The following is a 27,823-nucleotide window of genomic DNA, read 5'->3' as shown; positions in this document are numbered from 1 at the left end:
GCACTAGCCCTCGCATTCTCTGCAGCAGAATATTGTGCCCCTGTCTGGGAAAGAAGTACACACACTAGCATTATTGACACCCAGCTGAACTCTACCATGTGCACAATTAGTGGAACAGTGAGAAGCACCCCTCTCTCCTGGCTGCCTGTTCTATCTAACATTGCTCCACCACACACATACGGAGAAGACATGCCTCAATTAAGGAATTTAATAAAGCAATGAGCAACCCACTCCTACCCCTACACCAGACTCTCATAAATCCACCTAGTCTTCGCCTCAAATCTAGAAAGTCTCTCTGGTCCATGGACGAACTCTCTTCAGCTGCGCTGCCATCGATATCTGACATATGGAGAGAATACTGGTCCAACAATCTCCCAACAAACGGCTTCCTGGTAGAAGATCCCTGTGTTCCGCAGCCTGGTCATTCATAAACAGGATCAGAACTAGTCAGGGCAGATGTGGCTATCTTCTACACAAATGGGGGCTGTCAGATCACCCTTATTGTGATTGTTCTCCCGTGGCTAAGACGATTACTCATATTGTGTACGACTGCCCAAGGTGCCAATTTCACGGTGGTGGCCTACAGGACATCCACAAGGTGACGGATGAGGCCTTGCATTGGCTTTCCAGCCTGGACCTTGACCTGTAGTTGGTATGGTGGTGGCGGTGGCTATGGAGGAAAAATAAGATCACGGTCCCATCTCACCGCGAAGATATTATTCTAGTAGTCACCCTCATAGTCCTCATCATAGTATCAGCAGAACTCCTCATGTTAGAAGATGATGATACAGTGTGAAATGGGCCTCCTCTAATGGATCAAGTTTTCTTACACAAGACACAACTGCTCTTTACTCCTCGGATACAGCCACTTTTATGTTGTGAAGTGTTGTGAGAACATGCAGTCTTGTCATACTTGGTGCAGCAGGATGATTATTGTCCCTGGCTTAATTATGACAAGTTACTTTTGCTTTATATTAAAAAAAAAAAAAAAAAGGAAGACTTAGTAAGCAGGTTGTGCCTTTTATGTAATGAACTTGTATATGTTAAGATTTTCATCATTTGTTTCTGGAAATTGTGATTGTATTTTTTACTTACCAACCAGTTTCATGTAGCCATAAGAATAAATAAGGAGTGGTATGATAGACTTTGTGTTTCATAGGGGGGACATCCCCTCGATGAGTCTTGATAGACTTTGTGTTTCTTAGGAAGGACCTCCCACGATGAGTCTTTTGACTCCATGGAGGCCTGAATAATAATAATAATAAAAGTGAAACTGATTGTTATAAATTAAGAAATTATTCTGGCATAAATAATGTATCAGCATGTAAAAGAAATGTCACTATTTCTGTGTTAGTATGTTTGCTAATCAACAATTGAAAAGGAAACAACATTCTTGATGTATTCTGCACTACAGCTTGAGGCACTTGAGTGTGACTTTAGTGTTCTCTCTTTTCTTTCTCAATAGCAATAAGAGTAATAAGCCTTTAGCTTTTCCTCCAGCTAAGAGGATATTATCAAGTATTTCTAAGACACGGATTATTTCAGAAATAGCAAGCAGCAGTAGAAGTAGTAATATTTAGAGTTTTTTAAGAAAAACAAACAAAAGAAATACTACTACTGAACTTTCTTTTGTGTGGTATGCATATAAATAATTTTGCATGGTGAAAATATCGCGTAGTATTTCTAAAATTTCAAATAATTTCAGCAGACAGTAGAACAGCTGATTTTAGATTGCAGAGAAATGGTACAGAATTAGAAGCTTCGTGGTACAACAATCTTATTCATGTATTTCTTTTGTCAAAACGGTAAAATGAAGTAACAGATTTTGAATACTGTCTAGAAAAGCTTTCAAACCTGTAGAAATTTAGAGTAGTTACGCAACCGAGTTCCAGGAGAGGACGGGGGGAAGCATTCGAAAATTTTCAAAATGAGTAAAAATTTTGAATCATTCCGTATATGATATCTTTTATATTATATTTTCAACATATCTACAAGGATACACTGGATATTATCGTAATGTGCATAATACAAAAAAAAAAAAAAAAAAAGATGAAGGCGAAGAATCACTGCTAAAATATCATTGGATATACATTTTTGATACCAAAAAGACAAATCAGAAAAACTGAGTAATGCAATTTAACATTTGTTGTTCATAAAGACAAAACAAAAAAAAAAAAAATCATTTTTAAAATTAAAATGTGATGATCCATATAATGATATTTTGCTAGGAAAGAAAGCAAAAGGTCATATTTATTTCAATCAATATTATTTAAAAATATAAATATTTGACATAATATTTTCAAAGCAAACATTTGAAAATTTGCAAAAAAAAGTTGTTTCTATATTATAAATAAAGTGAAAGAACAATCAGTGCAACTGTTCCGGTGCACTGATTTGAAGAATAAAATACACCAAATTTACTATCACTAAATAGATTCATTGCAAAGGCTGATCGTGGTCATTTCATGATTGATTATTTTGGCACATGTGAAATTCATTTCAATTTTTGGGAACAGACACAATAAATCATTTTAGAGGCAAAAAGGTCAAATATCTTAGGACAGTAAAGGAAATTCCAAGTAACACAATAGACGTAAAGAAGGGTGACACAAAGGTCATTCACCAACAGTTAATCCACTAATGGCTCTAGAATAGCTGTAACGGGATTAACTGAGAAGGAAGATAATGGCATGATAAAAGGTAGAATGCCAATGAAGTTTTGATCCATGAAAAAAGCTAGGAAGGTCTGGCTATTTCATCCACCTCAGCCGGTTGGGGGATAATCAACTTTTTTTTTGCTAGCTACATATCAAAAGAACTCCCTAGGATTCTTTTTGGCTTCATTAGCTAACTGCTGCTGATAATTCATTTTTGCTACATTTACCAACCAAGTCAGCCTCCTTGCCTGGTCTTTGTAATCCTCATGGAATTGTTTATTACTACTTCTCTTTGGTGCCTCCACAATGCCTTTTTTTTTTCCTCTGTATCACATGCTTAATCTCTTCATTCATCCATTTCACACCTACCTTATTTAACCTTCTGACCCTTGGAATACATTTAGGCATTGCTTCTACTACATAGTGCCTCCGAAGCGCAATTGGAAGAACGACGGTACATTGCGCCCTTCGATTGGAATAGGCCAAAGTTTGATTCTCGTCGCGACGGGAGGAATCTTTATCTGGTCGATTTCAATCGATGGTGAGTTAGCCGATCTCATACGGAGGTAGCAGGGTTTTTTCTCCCGGAAACTCGGGTTTTTCATCCCGCATACATACAAATCGGCCCTTCAGAACACACGCAATTTACAGACAAAAATTACTAGTTGTGGTGGTGTTGGAGGTGGGCGGTAGATGGCGTTGATTCGTAGTAGAGGTAAGGTGTAGAGACAGTTGAAGATGTCCTCCCGCGATGAGTCTTCGGACTCCTTGGAGGTATCAGGAATAATAATAATAATAATAATAGTTCTTGAATATTCTCCAAGCTGCACTGACCTCTTTTCCAGCTAACTCCCAATTCAGTGCTACACCTGCAAGCTGTCTCCTGAGTTCCTCATAATTACAGCCTTGTAGTTCCACATATACTCTGTTCTCACAGAGGTCCTCACACTCCAGCAACCACCCAATAATCACTTCATGGTCACTCTCACTAACTGGAGGGATGCATGCAGATATGTTGCATGTCTTGAAGGAATGCTCTCAGGAATTAACAGCACGTTTAGTGCACCTGTTTAACGTGAGCCTTGCAACAAAGCAAGTCCCGAAGGAAAGGAAGGTGAGAAAAATTGTTCCACTTCATAAAGGAGAGGGGACAAGACTGAGGCTACAAATTACAAGCCCATCTACAGTTATTGTGTGTTAGAGGTTGGTGAGAACTAGGATACAGAAATGGGTTGATAATAGTAGTATTCTTTATGGTTAGCACATAGGCATGTTAGAGAGAGGTCATACTTTAGTAATCTATTTATGAATTACAACAAGGTGACAAAATTCACTGGATAAGGGAGATGCATATACAGTAGTGTACTTGGATCTTTGACAGACTAGTGAGTTAGATAGCTGATTGGCTGTTAGATAGGTATAGCAGGTTGTGTAGTATGGAGTAGTATCCCAAAACAGGAAAGTCACTAGTGGAGTGCCACAGGGATCTGTTTTGGGATCGTTATTCTTCAACTTGTATGTTAACTTGTATGACAATGGGACCAGCTTAATTGGAGGTAAAAAGCTGTTTGCCAATGAAGCAACGTTGGGAATAAGAACTATAAGAAGTAGGCATTGCAAGAGGATCTCAATTACACTATGTGAGTGGAGTGTCAGTTTAAAGTTGCAAAGTGTAAATTATTGAAATTCAGTAGGCAAGGTTGGGATGCAGAGTATAAAAATTAATGAGGAAATTTTGAAGGAGGTGGAAGAGATCAGGAAGTGATGGGATATGAAGTTAAGAGATCACCTCACTAAAATTATAAGACCATTACAAAGTTGGTATTATGACAGTAATGATAACGTTGACATGAAGAAAAGAGGTTATGGTTCCCTTGTATAAGACTTTGATCAGGCCATATATGAATTGCTGTGTGCAGATAAGGTCACTAGGTTTCAAGGGGATGTAATGGAGAGAGTCCAGAAGTTTACTAAGTCAGTGTCAGGTCTACGAAATATCAGATATGAAGAGAGATTGAGAGAATTCAACTTGCAAAGACTTGTGAATAGATGGAGAAGAGAGATGATTGAGACATATAAAAGGAGTTGTTACCAGATTAATGTGAAGGAGACTAGAGGGAGACAAGAGTAGAACAAGAGACCATCCCTAGAAGCTGTATAAGTTGGAGGGTGTGAGCAAGTGAGTAGTAAGTTCTTTAAATATAGAATGATTGGTGAGTGGAATACATTGCCTAAAAATGTGGTGAGTGTGGAAACTCTGAATAGGTTTAAGGCATGATTTGATCTTTTTGCATGAGAGAGCATGGACATCCCGCAGAGAGTCCTTTGATTCCATTTTAAAATTTTAACATCTTTGTTAACTACTGCTCTACCCAATTTTGCATAATCGGCAAACAACTAAATAGTTCCTCTCAGATCCCTTCCTATAACATTAATGTACAAATTAAATAACAGTGGCCTAAGAACCGAGCCCTGTAGCACGCCACTAGATCACAGGCTTTCTACTGGACTCTACTCCTAAATAAACTATTCTCTGATATCCCTCCATGAACCACTCTCTTATCCATTTCACCAACTACATATCCATTCCTATGGATATGTTTACTGATTAGAACTGGATGCAGATCAAAAGCCTTTACTAAGGTCAGTAGTATTGCTATAAACTTATTACCTTTATTCAATTCAGTTGTCACTATACAACATGTATTATAAAACGTGAGCAAGTTACTGAGGCACAACCTACCCTTCACAAAACCATGCTGTCCCCCATAGTAAATACCATTTCTGTTTATCCATTCCTGTATGTTGTTCTTTACCAACTTCACCAGTACCTTGACTATGACTCCTGATCAGTTGGTCATTTGCTACATCAGTCTTGGAGCCTCCTTTATGCAGTGGAACTATTTTCTCCTCTTTCTATCCCCTTGGGACTAGCTAAGAGCCAAGACTTTGATTAAACAACATGGTCAAAGGCACTGCCAATTACCTAGCACTTTCTCATAAAACTTGAGCTGGTACACCATCTGATCCACATCAACGTTCTGTAATATGCTATGCACCTCCAAGTTAGTTTACCTCATTTTCCATAAGCCTTTGCCTCTTGTTACTGCAATATCTCCATCTAGATGATATACTCTTGCAAAGTGTTCACTTTGTAATTCTACTATTATGCCTGATTCAGTTATCTCCCTATCATGAACATTCGTCCACTTGCAATATACTGAAAGAACTCTTTGGGATTATCTTTGGTCCGTACTGCTATTTTCTTTCATACTCTGCTTTTGCCTTTCTTACCACACTCAGCCCTTCTGGCCAGTGTGGTAAAAAAAAAGACAAAAACCCTTCCGGCCTGTGATCACATGCCTGCTGGTCACCTTTCTCCTCAAATTCCATCCATTTTTTTTTTTTTTTCACAACTCCAGCTTAATGATAGTATTCATCCAGTTAACTCATACCTGATTTATTCTCCTGACTCTAGGCATACAGTCTGCTATTACTTCCTTCAAACACTCCATTACCACTTTCCAGTCAGCATGCCATGGCACTGATTCAAGCAATCTCCTAAGTTTGTCATACTTACCAGCCTCCTAATTCCACACATATCCCCATCTTAACTGAAAATTCCACACATTTAGCAACCTCCAAGGTCAAGACCATATGAACACTTTCCATATTGGAAAGTGTCCCATATTGGTTATGGACAAATTTTCTGATGCAAATACTAGATCTAGCAGTCTCAAACCCCTAGTACATTTCATCACATGCTGCCTCAGGTAATTATTCCTTATTAACTGCATAAATTCCATTTTCTTCCTCCCATGTGTTCTTTCCTCTTCCATCTATGTTCCCATCCATAATAATGGCCCCCATATTAATTATCCACCCTCCACTCATTGAGATTATTTGCCAATGTAGACTATTCCCATCATCCTTTACATCATTTGGTCTATAGAAGCAACCACTGTATATTTTGTTCTGCTGGCCACTATCTCACACTAGATGACCTACAGTTCGACTCCTACCTTCTTTGGTTGCAGTTCATTATTGGCTATTATTAATAATACCCCCCCCCACACACCATTCTTTTCTCTCTCTCTCCCTGAACATACTGCATCATCTGCTGTCAGCCATGTCTTACTAATGCCAATAACCTTTGGCCAGGATGAAGCAAACATTGCCAAAATTTTCCTCCCTCTCCCCTTGTTCCGAATGCACCTGGCATTATTACATAAAGTGCAATAGCCCCACCGCTGTCCTTGTGCTTTATACTAACTATCCCATTCTGGTTTGTTAGCAGTGCTATTCACTTAGGCATTTTATGCACATCCTTACACTCAACTGCCTCACTGGTTTATGCGTACTTGCTAAGCAGCTTCCTGCCGTGAAAGCTCATTTCCCTGAATTTGCATATCCACTTTTACTTCATTCAATAACACTTTTTCCAGACTCTGAACACCACATCCATTCAGATGCAAACCATCCTTCTGTATAAGTCCTTTCGTCCATCAAACTCACTCTACACATCCACAAATTCTACATCATTCCTCCTGCATAACCTTAGGCTTACCATACATCTCAGTTTGACTGGGACTGTCCTGATTTGAAGGTATGGTCCTGGGGTCCGGCCAGTTTGTCCCGGTTATTTGGTAAAAATTTAAAAGTGCAGAATATACATGCAGTACAAAAAGTGCAGCCTCAGAAAATGGCGATTAGGCAACACGAATACCCCACTTTGACTCTTGCCTGTACGCTGCATCGCAAGTCATTGGTGAGCATGTGCAATCTTAGTTGAGTTTAGATTGCGAGTTGGTGTTTCTTTTCGGCGTGTTGTGATTTTTTTAAATTCATTAAACTAATTTAACCCCAAAATGCCAAAAAGAAACTGTGTGTTAACGGATAAATTAAAAAAGGATTATCTGTTTTTGAAAAAAGTTTGTGGCCATATTGACAAAGTGAAATGTGAACAGTGCTCTTCAGAATTTTCTGTGGCTCATGGTGGGCGTTCAGACATAAAAAATCACTTGACATGTGCGAAACATAAGGCTAGTGTAACAGCGGCAGCAACTTCCTCAACGATATTGTCATATTTCAAAGGTGCCGATCCAAGTGACAAAGAATTTTTAATAGCTGCTAAAGAAGCAACTTTTGCATTTCATGTTGCTATTCACAATCTCAGCTTTAAGTATGCCGATTGTTCATCTAAATTGATATCAAAGCTTTTTGAAACAAAGTTTAGATTGGGTAGAACAAAATGTAAAGCTGTCGTTGTTAATGTGATTGAGCCACTGTTGTTTCAGCAACTTGGTGAAGATTTAAACAAAACAAATTTTGTGACAATATCAATTGATTCTTCCAACAGGAAAGAATTTAAAACTGTGCCATGTGTTGTGCAGTATTCTGCACCGATTGTGGAGTAAAAGTTAAACTTTTAGACTTTCAATCAGTTCCCGGTGAAACTGCAGAAATACTGACAAACCATTTAATGTCAGTTATGAAAACTCATAATATAACAAAATATTATTGGATTTTGTGGAGATAACTGCAATACCAATTTTGGGGGTGTAAAATGGAGAGGAGAAAGCAATATTTACAGTCGATTGAAGAAGGAACTAGGAAGAAATATTGTGGGCATTAGTTCTGGTGCTCATGTCGTTGACAATTGTCTTCAAACTGCAGTTGATGTTCTACCTATTGAAATAGAAGCTTTAGTAGTCAAAATTTATATATATTTCCACATTTATATAGTTTGAGTCACTCAACTAAAAGCGTTCTGTGAATTTGTAGATGTAGAGTATAAAAAGGTTCTTCAACATGGCAACACCCATTTTCTTTCGCTACTTCCAGCTATTGACAGAATACTTGAAATCTATGAGGGACTAAAATCATATTTTATTTCACAAGAACACAGTGTCTGGTTATGATAAAACAGTTCTTTGATAATGATTGTGGTGAAATGTATTTGTGGTTTGTGCACAGGCAACTCAAATTGTTTAACAAATCTATCTTGATTATGGAAGGTACAAAAGCGAGTGCAACAGATATTGTCATTGAACTTATAAAATTAAAAACAAATCTTGACGAAAGGCGTGATAATAAATTTATACTAAAGAAACAAAAATGCTTTTTAGAATACTGGAAAATAATGGAAGTATTAATATTAATAGAATACTACAAGAGTTTACAAAATTTCATGACCGATGTCTTTCTTACATTGAGCTTTGGGAAAACAGTTTTGGTGGAGCAGAATCTTTTACTTGGATAAACAACAATGAATTAACTTGGTCAGAAATTGAAACTTCAGGTGAAAAAATTAATGAAACTCTTGCAAATAAAGCAATAAACATGGATCAACTGTTTGATGAAGTGGTGATTGCAAAAGCTTTTTGGTCGGCAAACTATGACATTTTGAAAAATACAAGTTGCGAAGAAAAATGGATACAACTATTCAGTCATTTCAAAGAAAATAACATTTCATTGCCCAATCTTGTCCAAATTATAGAATACATTTTCAGCCTGCCAGGCACATCTTCACCTGTTGAAAGGATATTCTCAATAATGAATAACATATGGTCTGAAGAAAGAGGGGTAGAATGGCTGAATCAACAGTAAAAGCTGTATTGTGCTGCAAACTTAATAGTGAACTAAACTGTAGTGAATTTTTCTATGCAATTAAAAATAACAAAGAATTTTTAAAGAAAGTTCACGCTAGTGATAAATATTAATAACCTTTTAATAATAAGTTATGTTCAGTTAAGAGTAATTTAAAATTATTACTACGAAATGTTGTTTTTTGTTAACCACTCCCTTATTTAGCCTTTTGAATCATAAGTACTTAGCATAGAAGGTGTTACTTTCTGTTTTGAGCAAACTAAAATGTCCCGGTTTGATAAAAAAATTTTATGGTAAGTCTACATAACCTATACATCGACTCATTCACTATTATGTCTCCTCCTCAGCTCAACTCTGTCATACTGTAGCAACACTCGCTATCTTAACTCTCACACTCAGATGGTGATAGAGAGGATTCAGAGGCAAGTGACCAAAGCTGGTGGTCTGAGGAACTTCCTATAAGAATATGTTGAAGGTGTGTGTGTGTGTGTGTGTGTGTGTGTGTGTGTGTGTGTGTGTGTGTGTGTGTGTTACAAAGTTTAGTTAATAAATGGAAAAGAGAGGCATGATAGAAACTTAAGATATTAAAGGGGCTTTATAAAACTGACACACAGGAAACTTTAAATATATGACAAATAGAGAATTGGGTTCATCAGAGGAAGTTATGTAAGAATGTGGGCTAATCCTTTGCACGGAGAGTGGTGAATGAGTGGAGTGATTTGCCAGAATTGTCTCCAGACTCTATGGGGATACTGTATAATAAAAATAATAAAAAAATCATAAACATCCATGTCCACTGCAGAATTTGAAACTGTTGACTGGAGAGCGGGTAAATTAACCATTTTATCAACCAGTCTGTCAACATATGTAGAAATTGAAATTGAAAGGATTAAACTAAATTTATTATATGTAGAAATTATTGGGAAGTCCCTTACTTCTCCACCTTCACTAGGAAAAATACCCTAAAATATCTAAATGGTAAGCAAGGTCCCATAGTTTTGTCAATTCTACTTGCCATGAAAAGTGATTCGAAGCTGATTTTTAAGTATCTGAGAAATATAATAAATTTAGTTTAATCCTTTATCCAAGTGTAAGCAAACAAAGTTTGCGCCTGAAGTATCTTCGGGTCTGAGGCAACTCATGGTAAAGGTGGACCAAGCTCTCATCACTCCTTGTCTCAGTATCTCCCATAATGCAAAGCACATCTCCTTGCGGACATGTACAATGCTATGCATTAAGGGAAGGGCCACTACCCACACCTTTTGGCAACTCGCATAGGTAAATATGACATCTCCATTGCTTCTGCCTTAGTATCACCACTTCTGGGTCTTGCACCCACTGACGAGAATTCAATAAAGGTTGAAACCGGTTGGAAGCTTGGGTGATGAATGGCAATGCTGTAGCCTGTGAAGCTTTAACTGAAGCTTGGCTGTTGCTGTCACCCAGGTCCTGGGTGGTGGTGGTGGGGGGTAATTAATGAATGGCAATGCTGTAGTCCATGAAGTTAACTGAGGCACGGCTATTGCTGTTACCTCTCAGATGAGATATGAGCAAATGAGCAGCTCTGCTCGGTGGTGGGGGTGAGCCTGCCATGGTGTAGAGCCAACCGGTTCTGAGAGATCTTCTCAGTGGCAGGGTGAGCCTGTTATTGAGGGGAACAATGCTGAGTTTTTGGAGTTTGACCTGTAACTGAACATTCAATAAAGGTCAAAACCGGTTGGAAGCTTGGATGATGAATGGCAATGCTGTAGCTTGAAGTTTTAACTGATGCTCAACTGTTGCTGTCACCCAGGTGGGGATAATGAATGGCAATGCTGTAGCCCATGAAGTTAACTGAGGCACGGCTGTTGCTGTCACCCCTCAGATGACATATGAGCGGCTCTGCTCAGTGGTGGGGTGAGCCTGCCACGGGGTAGAGCCAATGCTGAGAGTTTTTCTCAGTGGCAGGGTGAGCCTGTTACTGAGGGGAATAACGCCGAGTTTTTGGAGTTTGACCTGTACTTGAACATTCAATAAGGGTCGAAACCGATCTGGGTATTGGCCCTTCCTTTAATGCATAGCATTATACATGTCCACAAGGAAATGTGCTTTGCATTATGGGAGATACTGAGACAAGGAGTAATGAGAGCTTGGTCCACCTTTACCACGAGTTGCCCCAGTCCTGAAGATACTTCAGGAGCAAACTTTGTTTGCTTGCACTTGGATAAAGGATTAAACTAAATTTATTATAGTCTAACCAAGTGGGAAAAAACTTCCAATATCTGAGAAATATTTTTCAAAGAAATCCATTTTTTCTAAAAAGCAAAGGGAGGGGGAAATAGGAAATTATACAATACAATAAAAGCAGTGATTGTAAGAATACTATTAAATGCCTCAGAGTGAAACACAGTATCAAGTCATGCTTGCCCTTGCACTGGTACTGGTTGAAAGCCATAAAGCTTAAGCAAAAGAATATATCTACTCTATATATAAAAAGATAAGCCAAAATTTGAAACGTTATTGTCACATTTTTTGTCTTACCAGCCCGGAACTCGGCAAGTTGGGCGCTGTAGGCGCCAGGGGGCAGAGTCCCCATAGTGTATATATATATATCAAATCATGTTTGCCCTTGCACGGTACTAGTTGAAAGCTGTAAAGCTTAACAGTGTGTGTATGTTCTAAGTGGATTGATATAGTAAGAATGCCTTAGAAGACAGATATATAAGAAGACTGCTAATAGTGGAGTTTGGAAAAATAACAGAGTACTTCGGAGGAAAATTGTCAAGGAAGGGGGGGGGGTATTAATCATGTAAAATTTTCATGAAGTACTATCATAATATCCTGTACATCCCCTAGAGGGAATATACCAGGAATTTGATGATAATGACACTGAAGTGATAATAAACTGTAGACTAAAATACACAAACATTATTCAAGAAAAAATGAGAGTTTGGGAACAGGAACCAAACCTTGGAGAATTAGCGGCAAGAAAACATTGATTGATTCAGCCAGAGAGGCATGTGATGAGGTTGTCTGCAAGTATAGAAAATTCAAACCCCCCATGGTGGACACAGGAAGTTAAAGAAGCAGTGAAGAAAATAAGAAAGCATATTCAAAGTTCCTTAGAGATAAGTTTGTGCTCTTAGAGAATACAGAGACAAATGCGTAAAACTAGCTAAACAAAAGTCATGGGAAGACTTTGGTAAGAACAAAGAAATATCAGAAAGGTGAAAAATATTCTGGAGGCTTTTGAAAAAGCTCAGAAATGGACGAAAGAGTGCTGTAAAAGGAATTAGAGATGATAAAGGTGACATGAAAACTGGAGAAAAAAAGATATCCTTGATGTATGGAGTAATTACTTTGAAAAATTGCTAAATGAAACAATCAGTGAATGCAGAGTGGTAAAAAAAACGCTCAAGAGGCATGCAATCAGAAATACATATTATTATTGAGATACAAAATATTTCACATATTCTGTACAAGAAAACAACTCTAGTAAAACTGCTCATCAATATGTGGATAAACTTCTGAAAATAAGCATGAGTTTACATGACACCTCCAGGGAGTCCAAAGACTCATCGAGGGAAGGCAGCTACTCAACAACTCTGTCTCCATCACCAAATCCACCAACTAACCACAACTGCAACAATGCCATCTACCACTCACCACCATCACTAGTATTTCTGCAGACAATCACAAATATCCATGCCAACACGTGATTCGAACCTGCAACCTTTTGGCAAGAGAGTGAATACGCTAACCACTTGGCCAACCAGGCCAGCAAAAATATCCATACTTGAATTGGGAAAAAGCCATCAAAAACTTGAAATGTGGAAAAGCAGCTGGAGTAGATGATATTCGACCAGAAATTCCTAAGTATGGAGGTATGAAATTTTACAGCTGCTGCATTGCATAGTTCAGAAGGCCTGGACAGAGGGGCAAATTCCAGCTGACTGGAGTAGAGCTCTAATAGTACCCATATATAAAAAGGGAAATTAAACTGAATATGAGAATTACAGAGGTATTTCCTTACTCAGTATTCCTGGTAAGATTTATGCAAGTATACTTGAGGAACGGCTTAGGACTGTGGAAGGGAAGCTTGGTGAAGAACAAGCTGGATTCTAGCCAAATAGAGGCTGTCAGGATCAGATTTTCCCTTTACAGAAAATAGCTGAGAAATTCAGGGAATATAACAAAGATCTGTATTTATGTTTCACAGATATGGAAAAGGAATATAACAAGGTACCAAGAGAAAAGCTATTCAACATGCTAGTTATATGGTGCCATTATATCAAGCAACACTTAGTCTTTATTTGAGTTGTAAGTCAGCAGTTACAACTGAAGGAAATACAGGAAGATGGCTTGATGTTAAATCAGGTGTCAGACAATGAAGTACTTTATCCTCACTGTAATTCATTATCTACATGGATAACATTATGAAGGAAAGTGATATTAAACCTGATATAAAATTGGAGATGTTAATCTCAACTCTTTACATTATACGGATGATGTTATACTTTTAAATAAATCCAATACAAGTCTGCAAGATTCCCTGACTAAACTGAATAACTTTTTTAATAAATTTGGCATGAGAATCAGCAATAGCAAGACAAAGACAATGAAAATAAGCAGAAACATTGAAAATATCAACTGCATTATGAATGGAGAACCTATAGAATAAGTAAAACATTTCATCTATCTAGGCACAAATTTATCCTTTCCAATTAAATATGGAAATAGACAACAGAATTAACAAAGCCAGTATGGCAGGAAGTCAACTAAATAAATTTATATGGAATAAGAGAGAAATTAGTCAGTACACTAAATTAGCTGTATAGCCATATTCGATTCTCATCGTGATGAGAGGAATCCTTATATGGACTTTTTCAGTTGAAGGTGAGTTAGCCGATCTCATACAGTGGCAGCAGAGTTTTTCCCCAGGAAACTTGGGTTTTTCATCCTTCGTACAGACAAATCGGCCTTCAGAATACACGCAATTTACAGACATAAAATACTGTTGTTGGTGATGATGGACGATAGATGGCATTGGTAGTAGTAGTGTTGTAGTTGGAGAATTAAGAAGTAGTGGAGAGGATGAGCTGTATTTAGTGAAGTAGAGTAGTATGCCTTCCCACGATGAGTCCTTGGACTCCCTGGAGGTGTCATGTAATAATAATAATAATAACAAGACAGTGTTCAAACCAATTTCAACTTATAGATCTGAGAGCTAGGTTAGAAATAAAACACTTGACCATAGACTGGAGACCACAGATATGAGAGTCCTGAGAAAGATCAGGGGTGTAAAGAGATGGCATTAATGGTATATTAGGAAAGAACTTGACATTGCTAACATCCAGGAATGTGTTAGCACAGCTAATCTCAGGTGGTATGGTTACTTAAACAGAATGAGAGAGTAAAGATTAGCTAAACAAGTGCTCTTCGCCAGGTTGGCAGGAAAAAGACCCAGAAGAAGACCACAATGTAGGTGGATTGATACAGTAAAAAGTGCCTTAGAAAACAGAAATATAAGATCTGATAATGTTCCAATCTTCAATGATAAGATTAATTTGGAGGATAATTGTTGATAGGAAGTTAGTAATTATGCAAATTTTTCATGTAGTACTATCATAATATCCTGTACACCATTAGCCAATTTGATGATGTTACTGATGTATGTATGTATGCGTATACATATATATAGCCCTTGTCTCTTTTCTGTCTTTTAATTACATGTTCTAATGGTGTATCTGTTTTGCTAGGAGGAAAACCATTCACTTCCATGAGACTGGCCAACTCACCTTCGCCTGAAAAATCCTCAGAGTTCCTCACATCTTACATGAGAATCAAACCCATCTTTCTCCTTGTGATTATACTATAGGTGCACATCCTTGAAAAGCAATATCCAGTTGGTATTATGTGTCTCCTGTTGGAGTATATCAAAACATTTTAATGATTTGATGTTTGAGACAGGGTTTTCATTCAAGGTAGACAATTCAAGAATATCTTTGGTGTTCTTGTAGAAAAGTGGAATCTGTAAGTAGTATATGGTCATTTAGCCCACCAGTTCCTAATGAAAAGCCATTTAGTTTTTGATTATCAAGGTAACCAAACATTTTAATACATTACGACAAAAAAAAAAAAAAAATGATGTACAGGCGAAAGTGACGTCTGTTTCAGTCAGTAGCTTTCTGTAAACTCTTACCCTTTCCTGATTGAAAATAAATAAATAAATAAATATATTTTTAAAGCAGTATCCTAAGAAACTCCAGTTGGAACGAGATCGAAAATCTGTCAATTATATTACAAGCAATAAAACGTAGTTGGTATTGGTTTCGCTCATTTAAAACATTCATTACTTTATGTGTCTATTTTCATCAATCAGAATTGTATTAAAAATAAAAAAAAAATCAGATGTTTCACATATTTTGTACAAGACGACCGATCTAGTAAAACTACCCTTCGATACTTGGATAAACTTCTGAAAATAAGCATGAGCTTAATTGGCAGTGAATCACAAAATACCTTCTGCAGCGCCAACTTGTTGAGATTGCGTTACTGGTAAAAGCATAGCACTAGCCATATTGCTCCAAGAAAATACTGAGTGAGGAGGTTGCAGTAGCAACGAAGCTGATGTCTGCTTTTGACTATTCTTTTCTTTACTTCCCATATTCGTTAACAATGAAATACAAAAAACAAATACGTAAAAGAACAACTTTCCGTAACATATAAACTTCCCAACACACAATTTTCCACCATCCCATGGATATTATACTTCCTACCCTCTTGTGTTGGTAGTCAGAAAACGAGGATGAGAAAATATATTCTGCTAGTCTAGGGAGAGGGAAAAAATGAAATTATATAATAATGATAACAACTTCTTCATGATGATCATTTTGTAACATACTGGATCATTTTATTGCAATAGGCATGGCTGATTTTCCTTTCTGACCAAGAGTATTTATATATTATAATATAATAATGCGATATTCCTTGTCATACAAACAAAGTGCGTTGAGAAAACACGCAGTTTAGAGACAAAAAATATTAGTGGTGGTGGTGAGCGGTAGATGGCGGTGGTGTAGTTAGTGGATTAAGTGGTGGAGACGGAGAGTTTTAAAGTAGGTACCCTCCCTCGATGAGTCTTTGGACTCCTTGGAGGTGTCATGTAATAATAATAATAATAATAATAATAATAATAATAAAGAAAAATCAACCATGGTCACTGGCGCACATATCCAGCACTGTTTTTTTAGATAAGTACCTATCATTGCTAATGATAGTTACCCATTCACTCTTCTGGACTAATGAGGACCAAACTCAATATCAAGCTATACCCTCAATAGCTTAGCTGCTAGTTAACTCACTAATACACTTAAAATAAGGATTGGAACAGGTGCTCTTTCAGAGCATCTGTTCCAATGGAACATACTAATATGTATATTCTTGTCTTTGTATGTGGCCTATACTCCTATATGAAACAAGCAAATATATTTCTTGAGTCGACCATACATCTGTGTACCATTAATGTTAAGTGAAGAAGTACTTACATTTCGAAAGTTGTTGTCACATGATGCAATATTCAGTGTCCAATTCGTTCGTGACATATGTAAAAGATAGTATGAGCCGATGAAAATCTGAGAGCACCACCTTTCCAAGAAACGCACAGAAAGTCTCCCAAAAAGCTAGCACTCAAAATTCTGCTAATGTTCAAAGATGACACACAAATCTGTTATCCTAAAGGGAATCGATCAACCACCCATTCAACGGACTGCAGGAGTTCAGGCTGGTAAAAGGACACTGCATAAGGAACTCGTACAGTCTCGATTTCTGTTGAGAGAAGGAGAGTCACACTTGAGCAAAATATCATACCTCAGCACAGTGGTGCACCCAGGATATAATCTTGGGGGGGGGGAGTTGAACGGATAAAAATATTTTTATCCGTTCAACTAAAATTTATTAAATTTTATTCATTCAATTCATTAAATAAAATTCATTAGGTGATTATAAAAATTTATTTAAAGAATAAAATCCAGTTTTCTTTTCTTTTTACAAAGCTCTTGAATTTTTTCAGTCGTGGTTACATTAATCCCTCTGTGTATATTATACTGTATAGCAAAGCCAGTCCGTTTAATCGTGATTGCGTCATGGTAGATCTTAAATGGTTTTTAAAAGGCGTAAGGAAGAAAATAACCTTTCACTGATGCATTTTGTTACCGGAAGCGTTGCAGATATTTTTAATAAGTTATAGATGTTAGGATATATCATTTTGTCACACTTCGAAACTGCATCAATGGCATTTTTGCATGGAGCTATTGCAAACGGTTTTTCAAATTTTTTATACCACAACTTGAATTCGGCGTTCAAAATTGCTAGATTTGTAGAAGGTAAATCACTGGCATAAAATTCACACAACTGACAAAAATCTTCCATTGCATTTGCTGTTAGAGCATCTATTCCGTTTGGTAGATGAGAAAAAAATATTTCAAAATGTTGCGGTGTCGAGTGAAACAGTCTGAAGTTGAGTCAATATTTGGTAAATAAATGTAATTAAAATAGTTCTCCTGAAATACTCTTCTACAGAATCGGCTGGAACATTGGACTTTAATGTTTGTTTTGATGCAGTCCTTGGCTTTTTAATGTCAATGCTGAAATTATTGGGTTTCATACATGCTTCATTGTAAATATCTTTAAATGAAGAATCTGATGTTTCACGAACGGTATTTAATTGAGCCACAACATCATCAACAAACTTTAGGGCAATTAAGAAGTTAATGTCAGATTTTTGCATTATTTTAGACAATGGTAAGGTGTACACAAATATTTTTGCAACCAAATTTACACAAAGAATTATTCAAAATTGGGGCTTTACTTATCCATATCCATAAGGCTACTATTGCAAGGTAATTAGCTGGAAAAGCATCTGGTAAAGGGGACTAGGTGTTTCACGCATCGGACGTGGTGCGCCTCCGTAGCGCAATTGGAAGAACGACGGTACATTGCGCCCTTCGATTGGAATAGGCCTAAGTTCGATTCTCGTCGCGACGGGAGGAATCTTTATCTGGTCGATTTCAATCGAAGATGAGTTAGCCGATCTCATACGGAGGTAGCAGGGTTTTTTCTCCCGGAAACTCGGGTTTTTCATCCCGCATACATACAAATCGGCCCTTCAGAACACACGCAATTTACAGACAAAAATTACTAGTTGTGGTGGTGTTGGAGGTGGGCGGCAGATGGCGTTGATAGAGATGATGATTCGTAGTAGAGGTTAGGTGCAGAGACAGTTGTAGATGTCCTCCCACGATGAGTCTTCGGACTCCTTGGAGGTATCAGGAATAATAATAATAATAATAATAATAATAATAATAAAAGTTTTGTGTTAGAGGACGAGTCTCTGTCTTCTCAAGAAATAATTGTTTTCAAGAATATGAATCACTGCATCACATAATTCCACCATGGTCATCATGGCTTCATGCCGTTCCACCCACCTTGTCTGGCAATCTTGGCATAGTTTCTGTCTCTTAGTATCTGGCGTATGTTTATCAATTTGGTCAACAAGGACATCCTGTCTTTTAGGGGTATTGAAGAAATTGTGTACCTTTTCAATTATGCCAATGCAATTTCTTATTTCAGTCACAGATACAGCATTTCCAATTGCAAAATTCAAACTATGTGATGCACAATGAACATATAAAGCTTGTGGATATATAGCTGATTTATGAGATTGGACACCATTAAACTCTCCGCTAATTGATGTGGTACCGTCGTAACCTTGCCCAGGTAAATATGACAAATCGATGCCATAATCATTAAAGCTTTCTAATATTTTGTCGGAGAAGTTTTTTCCTATAGTGCTTGTTACAGAAACGAATTGTAAAAATTGTTCACAAACTTTGTTGTCATTTTCTTCGTCTATATACCTGGCACACAAGAAAAGATGTTCAGCTGTAGAAATGTCACACGTTTCATCGGCAAAAATTGAAAAACATCTAGGCGAATTAATTTTTTTTTTTACCAAACGGTTCAAAATGATTTCGTTACATGCATTTATAATTTGATTTTGTATGTTCCAGCAATGTAGGTAGCATTTTTGGCAGAATGTTTAAAATGTTCAGCCAAAGTTTTCATCGCCCGTATCGATTTTCGTTCTTAACAAAGCTCGAAAATTACCTTCTTTGGCGATTGGCTCCTGTTGAAATGAAAATTTTCCATAATCACGATGTCCTCTCAAGGGTATATTTTGCGGACTACATAAAATTACTATTTTTATAATTCGGTTCTAATCGTTTCCGATTAACTGCAGCTTCTGATGCACTATCTACGTTCATTTCCATCTCGAATATTGTGTAGCCTTTCGCAAGTCATAACAGCCGTTATATGATATTTTGTTTATTGATGATTATTAAATTTCTCAATGACTTTCTTCAAATTATTATAACCTTGCATAACTAACTGCCCAGCTATTTCAGATTTAGATTTTCCAATATTGGCAGGTGCAAAAAACACACAATATTTATAGTACGCACTATTCTCAACTTGAGAATACACAAGCCACGTAAAATTTTTCAAACTATGTGAATTCAAAACTTCGATTGTGAATTGCAGCACAGGTTGCAGGAAAATTTGGTTCTGGTTTCCACAACTTTTTCACAGTATCTAAATTACCGTCAGAATTAAATGTTTGTTCTTTCAATAATGAGATGTCGTGAGAATTATTAATAACTAAGGAAGTACTTTCTTCTGGATAATTCGATGGTTTTTGTCTGACCTACGACTGGGAAAACCGAATCCAAATCGGTATTGACAATATTAATAGCGTCCACATTGCATAATATACACAAATCGGTATTGACAATATTAATAGCGTCCACATTGAACATTTAAATCTTCCTTTTTTGATTTTTTTGAAATAGTTCAATAAAATTCTCTGAGTACGTTTTTCAGCCATAATTTGAAACACAAAATCCAAAAAAAAAACAAAATAAAATCTTTTACAAATTTAACTTTAAAATGTTATTGAAGAATTTACGTATGGTAAAGTTTACTCTTCAGAGATGGAAAGCTAAGTTTCAGGTTCAGGATATGCTATTCAACAAATTCAATGCAAAATAGCACAGAATAAGAGCGTATCGCATAGGACCTATGACTGAGCATCTGCAATGATTCGGCAATACATAATACCTGTGATCCTCTCTGGTCCCGAGCACTTCGTTCGCCTTGCGTTCACAGCTTCACAGTTTCTCACCCTTTCTAAGCCCAAGGACCAGTAAAATGCCTAAAATAATTCTATGGGCCACTAAGTTATGTAATTTTTTTTTAAAAATAAACGTATGTGAGGATTACCAACATTTGGGACAAACTGTGCCATTTATCTTCTTATACCTCTTCTTCTTCTTCTTCTTCTTCTTTCCATCACGTATTAGGCCTAGTGGGATGTTACGGAGCTATCCTTAGCTCTTCTAAACCGTACCCGTCCCGAGGATAAGGTGGCTAGTCCTGTGCCTCACGGTGTGTCCTATGACTGTAACCTGTGTGTTCACTTGGCTGATTTGCCTGCTTGGGGATGAAAAACCCCAGATAAACTCGAGAGAAAAACCCTGCACGCCCAAGGCCGGCTAACTTGGCTATGGCTGAGAAAGATCCCTAAGCTCCTCACGTCGGCGACGAGAATTCAACTTAGGACATTCCTTTCCTGGCATATGGGTGCGAACACATAGCCACTCGGCTAACCGCGCGGGAGCCATTTATAACATAATAAATCTAAAAGCATGTTTTGAATATATATGGAAACATAATTAAATTGGAAGTAAACGATTAAAAGTGTATCATCATTGAACAAAGTTTTAATTTTTATTAAATAAATAAATAGTATGATATAATTATGTTACTCTTTACTTTTAATGAGATGGATGAGCTTCTTGGCCTTGAAGAGTTGCTGGATATCTGGCTCAATATTGGTCAACTTCAGTCGAAGATCGGCACACAAAAAGAGGATTTCTGTATTTTGTTTTTATTTGAAGGAGCGATAAAAATCCTTTCTCGCAAAGATAGATTGCAGAAAACTGCATGACGATTTTCGATGTTTCTTCAGATAATTCGGGAAATGCACTTCTCACTGAAGGCGAGATCCAGAATCGAGCCAAACCAGGATAATGGAATTGCATTTTAAACCCACTGTCACTTGAAAGCTCAATTAACTGTTCTGTTTTCGATAAAAGAACAGTTAATTGGATAAAACTCTTTCCCAGTGGTTAAATTCTAAACGAATAAGTTCCGGGACCCTGTACCAATTGTATTTACCTTTGAATACTATCCGGAAAAGCTCCAAACCTCCTCGTCCCTTTCGTCACGCGTTCGTAATCAGGCACCCGTTGATATTGACTTTATATACACATTCAAAACTGTAAACAGTTGTTGACTAATAACATAGTAATGTAGACATAATTACTGTTAAGAGAGAGAAGTCACAAAACAGAAAATGTTCTTAGAAAATAACCAATTGTATTTACCTTTGAATACGATCCACTTGTCGAGTGTCCAGCATCTCTTCCCTTTTGTTCAGCGTATTAATATTATCGCATTGCAACTGAGGGGAATTCTGTGTTTCTGTGGATTCGTTACAGACCTCTTTCTCTTCAGAACCAACACAAACTCTCATTACAATTACTCGTTTTGTATTATCACTGTCATCCGTTCTATTTTTCCGTTTGAAGAAGGTACCAATGTACTCATCCATAATTCAAATACCGTACTTACTCGAATATAACTTGCACCCCGGATTTTACTTTTCGAAAAAAGAAATTAAAAAGTCTCGTATATACCTCGCAAATGAAAAAAAGCTGAAACACGTTCACAGCGGGGCGAAAGTAGCTTGCTCCCGCGGTAAACAACACGTTCCCCCCAATAGCCACTATATTACAGAGGCAAGAAAAACAAGTACTGTTATCATGTCAGTTAATAAGGTATGAGCAGTCTGTAATATATTTCTCAACAAATAGTGCAATTAGAGACAACTGGGATAAAAACGACACTAATTAATGAATCACGTCTCCTCATACACAACTGCTGTATAGACTCAAGCAAAACCATACGTTTCACAGGCAAACACAGTATTTAATTAAAAACTATTGTTACAGGGTGTCCCAAAATTCACGCAAGATTTAAATTTAGCGCCATTTGTGCGGTAAAGTGTTGCGAACGAGAAAAAAAAAGACAGCGTGACAGCTGACAGTTCAGGGTTATTAAAAATGGAGCGCTACACGAAAGAACAACGCATTTTTATTGTTGAGCAATATTTTAAAAATAATGAAGGTTTGGCAGCTACAGTTCGCAATCTTCGTACAAAATATGGTCGGAATAGTGATTTAACTTCATCAACTGTGAAAAAATTAATTAAAAAATTCAAGGAAACTGGATCAATTAGTGATCTTATACACTCTGGCCGTCGTTCAACAGATAACATCGAAGCAGTTCGTGAGAGTGTTGCTGAGAGACCAGGAACATCAATTGGGCACCGTGGTCTTGAATTGGGCATTTTGAGAAGCTCTCTACAGCGAATTCTCACGAAAGATTTGCATCTTTATGCTTACAAAGTTCAATTGACTCAAGAACTGAAGCCTACTGACCACACACAGCGAAGAGAGTTCTTTGAATGGATTATGGAACAACAATAAGTGGATGCTCATTTTTCGAACAAAATCATCTTCAGCGATGAGGCTCATTTTCATCTTGATCTCCGTTAATCGACAAAATTGTCGCATTTGGGGTTCAGAAAATCCACGCGTGATTGTTGAGAAACAAATGCATCTACAGCGTGTCACTGTTTGGTGCGGATTTTGGGCTGGAGGCATCATCGGTCCATTCTTCTTCGAAAATGCGGCTGGTAAGGCAATAACAGTTAATGGTGCTCGCTATCGCGACATGATAATCCAGTTTTTTGTGCCTAAATTGCAAGATATGGATGTGGACGACATGGGTTTTCAACAAGACGGTGCCACATGCATACAGCCCGAGAAACAATTCAATTACTGCATGAATCATTTCCTCATCGTGTAATTTCCCATTTTCGTGATCAGAATTGGCCGCCCAGATCATGTGATTTAATGCCGTTGGACTTTTTTTCTTTGGGTTTTTTTTTTTTTTTGAAGTCTAAGGTTTATGCCCACAAGCCCACGACCACCCACGCCTTGAAGGAGGAAATTGAGCGCTGTATCAACGAAATTCAGCCACATTTATGCAAAACGGTCATGGAAAATTTCGACAAAAAGTGCGTATGTGCCATCAAAACCGTGGAGGCCATTTACCCGATATGCTATTCCATGCATAACCCTATACTGTATACTTTATGAATCAATAAGAAATTACAATTTTTAATTAAAAACCTGTGTTTTCTATCAAAATTACTTCTTGCGTGAATTTTGGGACACCCTGTATTACTCAGATGTGTGAGTTCGCTCGCCGCAAAGCAGCAATAGCTTTCAACCGAACGTGTTAAAATTCCTGAACGTGTTAAAACTAAGAAATATATATATATAATGAATGTTGTTGTGGCAGTTTCACATATTATTGGAATTCGGATGAAGAGAGTTAGCATTTCAACTCAGTTGTCTGCTTGCTTTTGTCTTTCCATCTCCCGATCTTTTGTTAATACCGCACCAATCATATGCACGTCTTAATAACCTTCCATTGCTGTCTGTTTCGCGTTAGGCTTAATTACCGTAAAGGTAGAAAAGTAATAAAACAGAAAAAGTTCTGGGTAAGGGTCCCGGCTGAATTTAACCACTGCCCTTTCCAGAAAATCAGAAATAATAAAAATATCATATTCCATTAAAAAGGATTCCAATGTTGAAAAAGGTGCAATAGTTTGTCTTTTACATAATTAATCCATAACACCAGTTTTTGCTCGAATGCCTATTTTGTCGTACACATCAAGAACCGTTAAAGGATTTCCCTGAAGGAAGGGATTCATTTAGTTCATTTAATTTCGAAAAAGTGTCTGAAAGATAGAACAGTGTTGATAACCATTCTTCGTCAACAAGAAGTGATGCAAAATCAGAATAACGTTCATTTACAAACAATAAAACTTCGTGCCTTAATTGAAATGATCTTGTTAGTACTTTGCCCCTGGAAAGCCAAATTTCAGAATGAAGCAAAAGTTTTATATATTTACTGCCCATTTCATCGCAGAATACTGAAAATAACCTGCTATTTAATGGTCGAGCCTTAATAAAATTAACTAGCTTCACAGCGTTCTATAGCACTGTTTTAAATTCTGGTGGCATTCCTTTGGAGGCTAACACTTCCGTATATATGAAACAATGCACCCAATTCATATCCGGAGCTACTTTCTTAACCTTAAGAACAACCCCACTATGCCTGCCTGTAAGGGTGCGAGCTCCATCCGAACAGAAGCCCATATATATTTCCCACTGGATCCCTTTGTGTATCATGTAATTATTGAGAGTGTGAAATATTTCTTCTTCAGTTGTTCGGGATGACAAAGTTCTACAAAACAATATAATCACTAATGTTGTTATCATGCGCAGTGCCGTAATAACGAGGGCGGGGCGAAAGAGGCGCCCGCCACGCGCGCAACGCCTCTAGGGTAACTAGGTTTTGGGGCGCAAAACGCACAAAATGTAAAAAATAAAAATATATAAATAGATATAAAATTCCGCTATTTAATATTGTATTTTTAAATTTCTGCAATACGCCGCTTTAGACATACAAATTCTGCAACTCAGCGGAATTCCGCTACATTTGGTAACACCGGTGGGTTACAATTCGTCTCGAGTTACATGGCAACGATAGCGCCTAATATCACGACTTGAACCACTTGAACATAATATTCCTTTGCAATTATTCTCGTTTTTTTCTCAAGTAAATTGTTCTGTCGCACCATTAACTATTTAATGATGTATTTTCCCATTTTATAGTTTTGTAGAATTTTGAATCTCCAAATTCCCGTCTAATCCTAAACATTTGTATAGATTATCTAATACATTCTTCTGTTATCCTCCTGATGTGTCTACTGTCCATCCCAAGTTTATTACCTTCCATATTATAATTTTAAACCCTTTATGACATCCTTCGAAATCATTCCATCTACCAGATTCCCTCGTTTCATGACCCACCCACAAAAATTATTCACCAGCCCTTATTTATACCCATCAATCCCAGGATCCAATGAAAATCACAATCTTCCCACCCTCAATATTTCCGTTCGTCTCTACTTTTTGTCGATAAGAGAATTTCAAAACTCATATAATTATTAGTAATCTTGTTGTCATTCATAAGATCAGTTGTGTTGTTGCTGTGTCGTAATTATTGTTAGATATTTTCGCTTTTTTGTGGAACAAAACATACTGGAAAAGATAGATAATGTTTATATACAACATACTGGCATATTGAGTAAGAACTATAAATAATTATATTAATAAAAACACAAATTTAAAGTAAAAAAACACTTCTATGGTAATATGCCACCAAAAAAACCTTCCAGTGCACAGTTTAAAAAAATAAGAAGACAGAAGATTGAAAATTTAAAGAAAAATATAACTCCAATTGATATTTTTATTAAATAGTCATCTACATCCCTAGTTCATTCAAGCTGAAAAACTGAATTAAATCTGCCTTCTAAAGTAGTCATGTTTCATGTGAAATTGAAGCAGAAGAGAAAAGTACAAATGAACACCAAAACCAGGAAATCGAGAAGCAATGTATTAATGATAATTATATGGTCAAGGATTATATAAATGTTAAATTAGAAAATATTGATAATTCAAAAATAATAGGTTTTAATGATCCACAACATGGCACATAACCAATAGTAACATACAAATATTTGTTCAACATGGACCCGAGTTGTGCGATAATATAAGTGTTTATCGTGATACAGAAAATCGGCATTTTGATTAAAAAAAATGGTTTGTAAAACCCATGTCAAACGAAGAAGAAGTACTCAGATATTGGTTGATATAAAGAACGACAGTACATTGCGCCCTTAGATTGGAATAGGCCTAAGTTCGATTCTCGTCGTGACTGGAGGAATCTTTATCTGGACGATTTTAATCGAAGGTGAGTTAGCCGATCTCATACGGGGCTATCAGGGTTTTTTCTCTCGGAAACTCAGGTTTTTCATCCCGCATACAGACAAATCGGCCCTTCAGAACACACGCAATTTACAGACATAGAATACTTGCTGTGGTGGTTGTGGGCGGTAGATGGCGTTGATGGAGATGATTCGTAATAGAGGTTCGGTGTAGTGGTTGAGACAGTTGTATCAGTTGAGACAGTTGTAGGTGTCCACCCGCGATGAGTCTTCGGACTCCTGGGAGGTGTCAGGAATAATAATAATAATAATATTGCAAGCGAAAAGATGCACTGTTCTGTTTTCCATGTATTCTTTTTGGAATCAGAATGTATGGACCACTGCGGGGTTTCGAGATGGGCATTTGAATCCTATGTCACACGTCATGAAAATTCATTATATCAGAAAAAAAATTACGTCGAATGGAAAACTTTCGAAACAAAAATTAAGAAAGGTGGTTTTATAGACGATCAATTACAAGAAACAATTTTAAAAGAAAAATAAAAGTGGAAGCATATTTTAAAAGTTATTTTGGATGTCATTCTGCACTGCATAAAAAATAATGACGCTTTGAGAGGAACTGGTAGAAAAATTGGTCATTACGAATGCGGAAAATTTTTGAACACGATAGAATTAATTAGTCATTACGATCCTATTATTGCGTAACATATAGTCATAAGAAAAAATCAAGTTAATTATTTTTCTCCTATAATACAAAATGATATAATTAATATAGTTGCTTCTGAAATTAGACAGCATATTATTTCAAATATACAAAAAGCAAAATATTTTTCTATTTTATTTGATAGCACACCTGACACTTCACACCAGGAAAAGATAACTCAAATTTTGCGCTATGTTAACATTAATCCTAACACAAATAAATTTAGCATTGAAGAAACCTTCATATATTTTATTGTGACACATGAAAAATCTGGCGAAGCACTTGCGAATGACATCGAAAAAAAATTAATATCAGACGGATTAAATATTAGAAATATAAGAGGACAGTCATATGATAACGGAGCGAATATTGCAGGTGAATACAAGGGGGTACAAGCCAGGATATTACGTTTAAACAATATGCGAGGTTTGTTCCATGCACTGCTCACAGCTTTAATTTAATAGACGTTCGTGCTGCACAAACATCTGTTCAAATGAAATCATGTTTTGGAACAATTCAACAATTGTTTAACTTTTTTGTAAATTCTACTAGTAGATGTGAATCTTTTAAAGGAAAAATTATCTGTCGTCTTAAAGGTTTAAGTGACACAAGGTGGTCCGCGAAAGCTAACGCGGTAAAAGCCTTACGAAATCAAATGCCTTTAATAATACAACTTCTTAATGAAATGTGTAATGGACAAAGACAAGGTACAGCCGACTCTGTAACAAATGCTCGAATGTTGTTAAAATTATTAAGAAAATTTAATTTTGTTACACTATTAATATTTTGGGATACAATATTAGGAAAGATAAATAAAGTACATTTACT

The 27,823-nt window shown here is 36.8% G+C and overlaps 1 protein-coding gene across 1 annotated transcript in view; it reads right to left on the bottom strand.

The window, feature by feature from the left end:
• PAPLA1 (Phosphatidic Acid Phospholipase A1) overlaps window positions 1-16,004 on the bottom strand; it is a 316,868-nt gene extending 300,864 nt beyond the window's left edge. The window contains exon 1 of the mRNA XM_090392296.1: window positions 15,768-16,004. Coding sequence (XP_090248422.1) covers window positions 15,768-15,912 — 145 coding nt within the window. The 5' untranslated portion in view covers window positions 15,913-16,004. The remainder of the gene's footprint in view (window positions 1-15,767) is intronic.
• Window positions 16,005-27,823: the final 11,819 nt, after the last annotated feature.

The sequence above is a fragment of the Typopeltis vanoorti genome, chromosome 5 (genome assembly GCF_054136105.1).
Source record: "Typopeltis vanoorti isolate ZY-2024b chromosome 5, IOZ_Tvanoo_1.0, whole genome shotgun sequence".
NCBI classification, from domain to species: Eukaryota; Metazoa; Arthropoda; class Arachnida; order Uropygi; family Thelyphonidae; genus Typopeltis; species Typopeltis vanoorti.
Note: the sequence above shows the minus strand (reverse complement) of the source record. Positions and strands in the feature narration are given on the sequence as shown.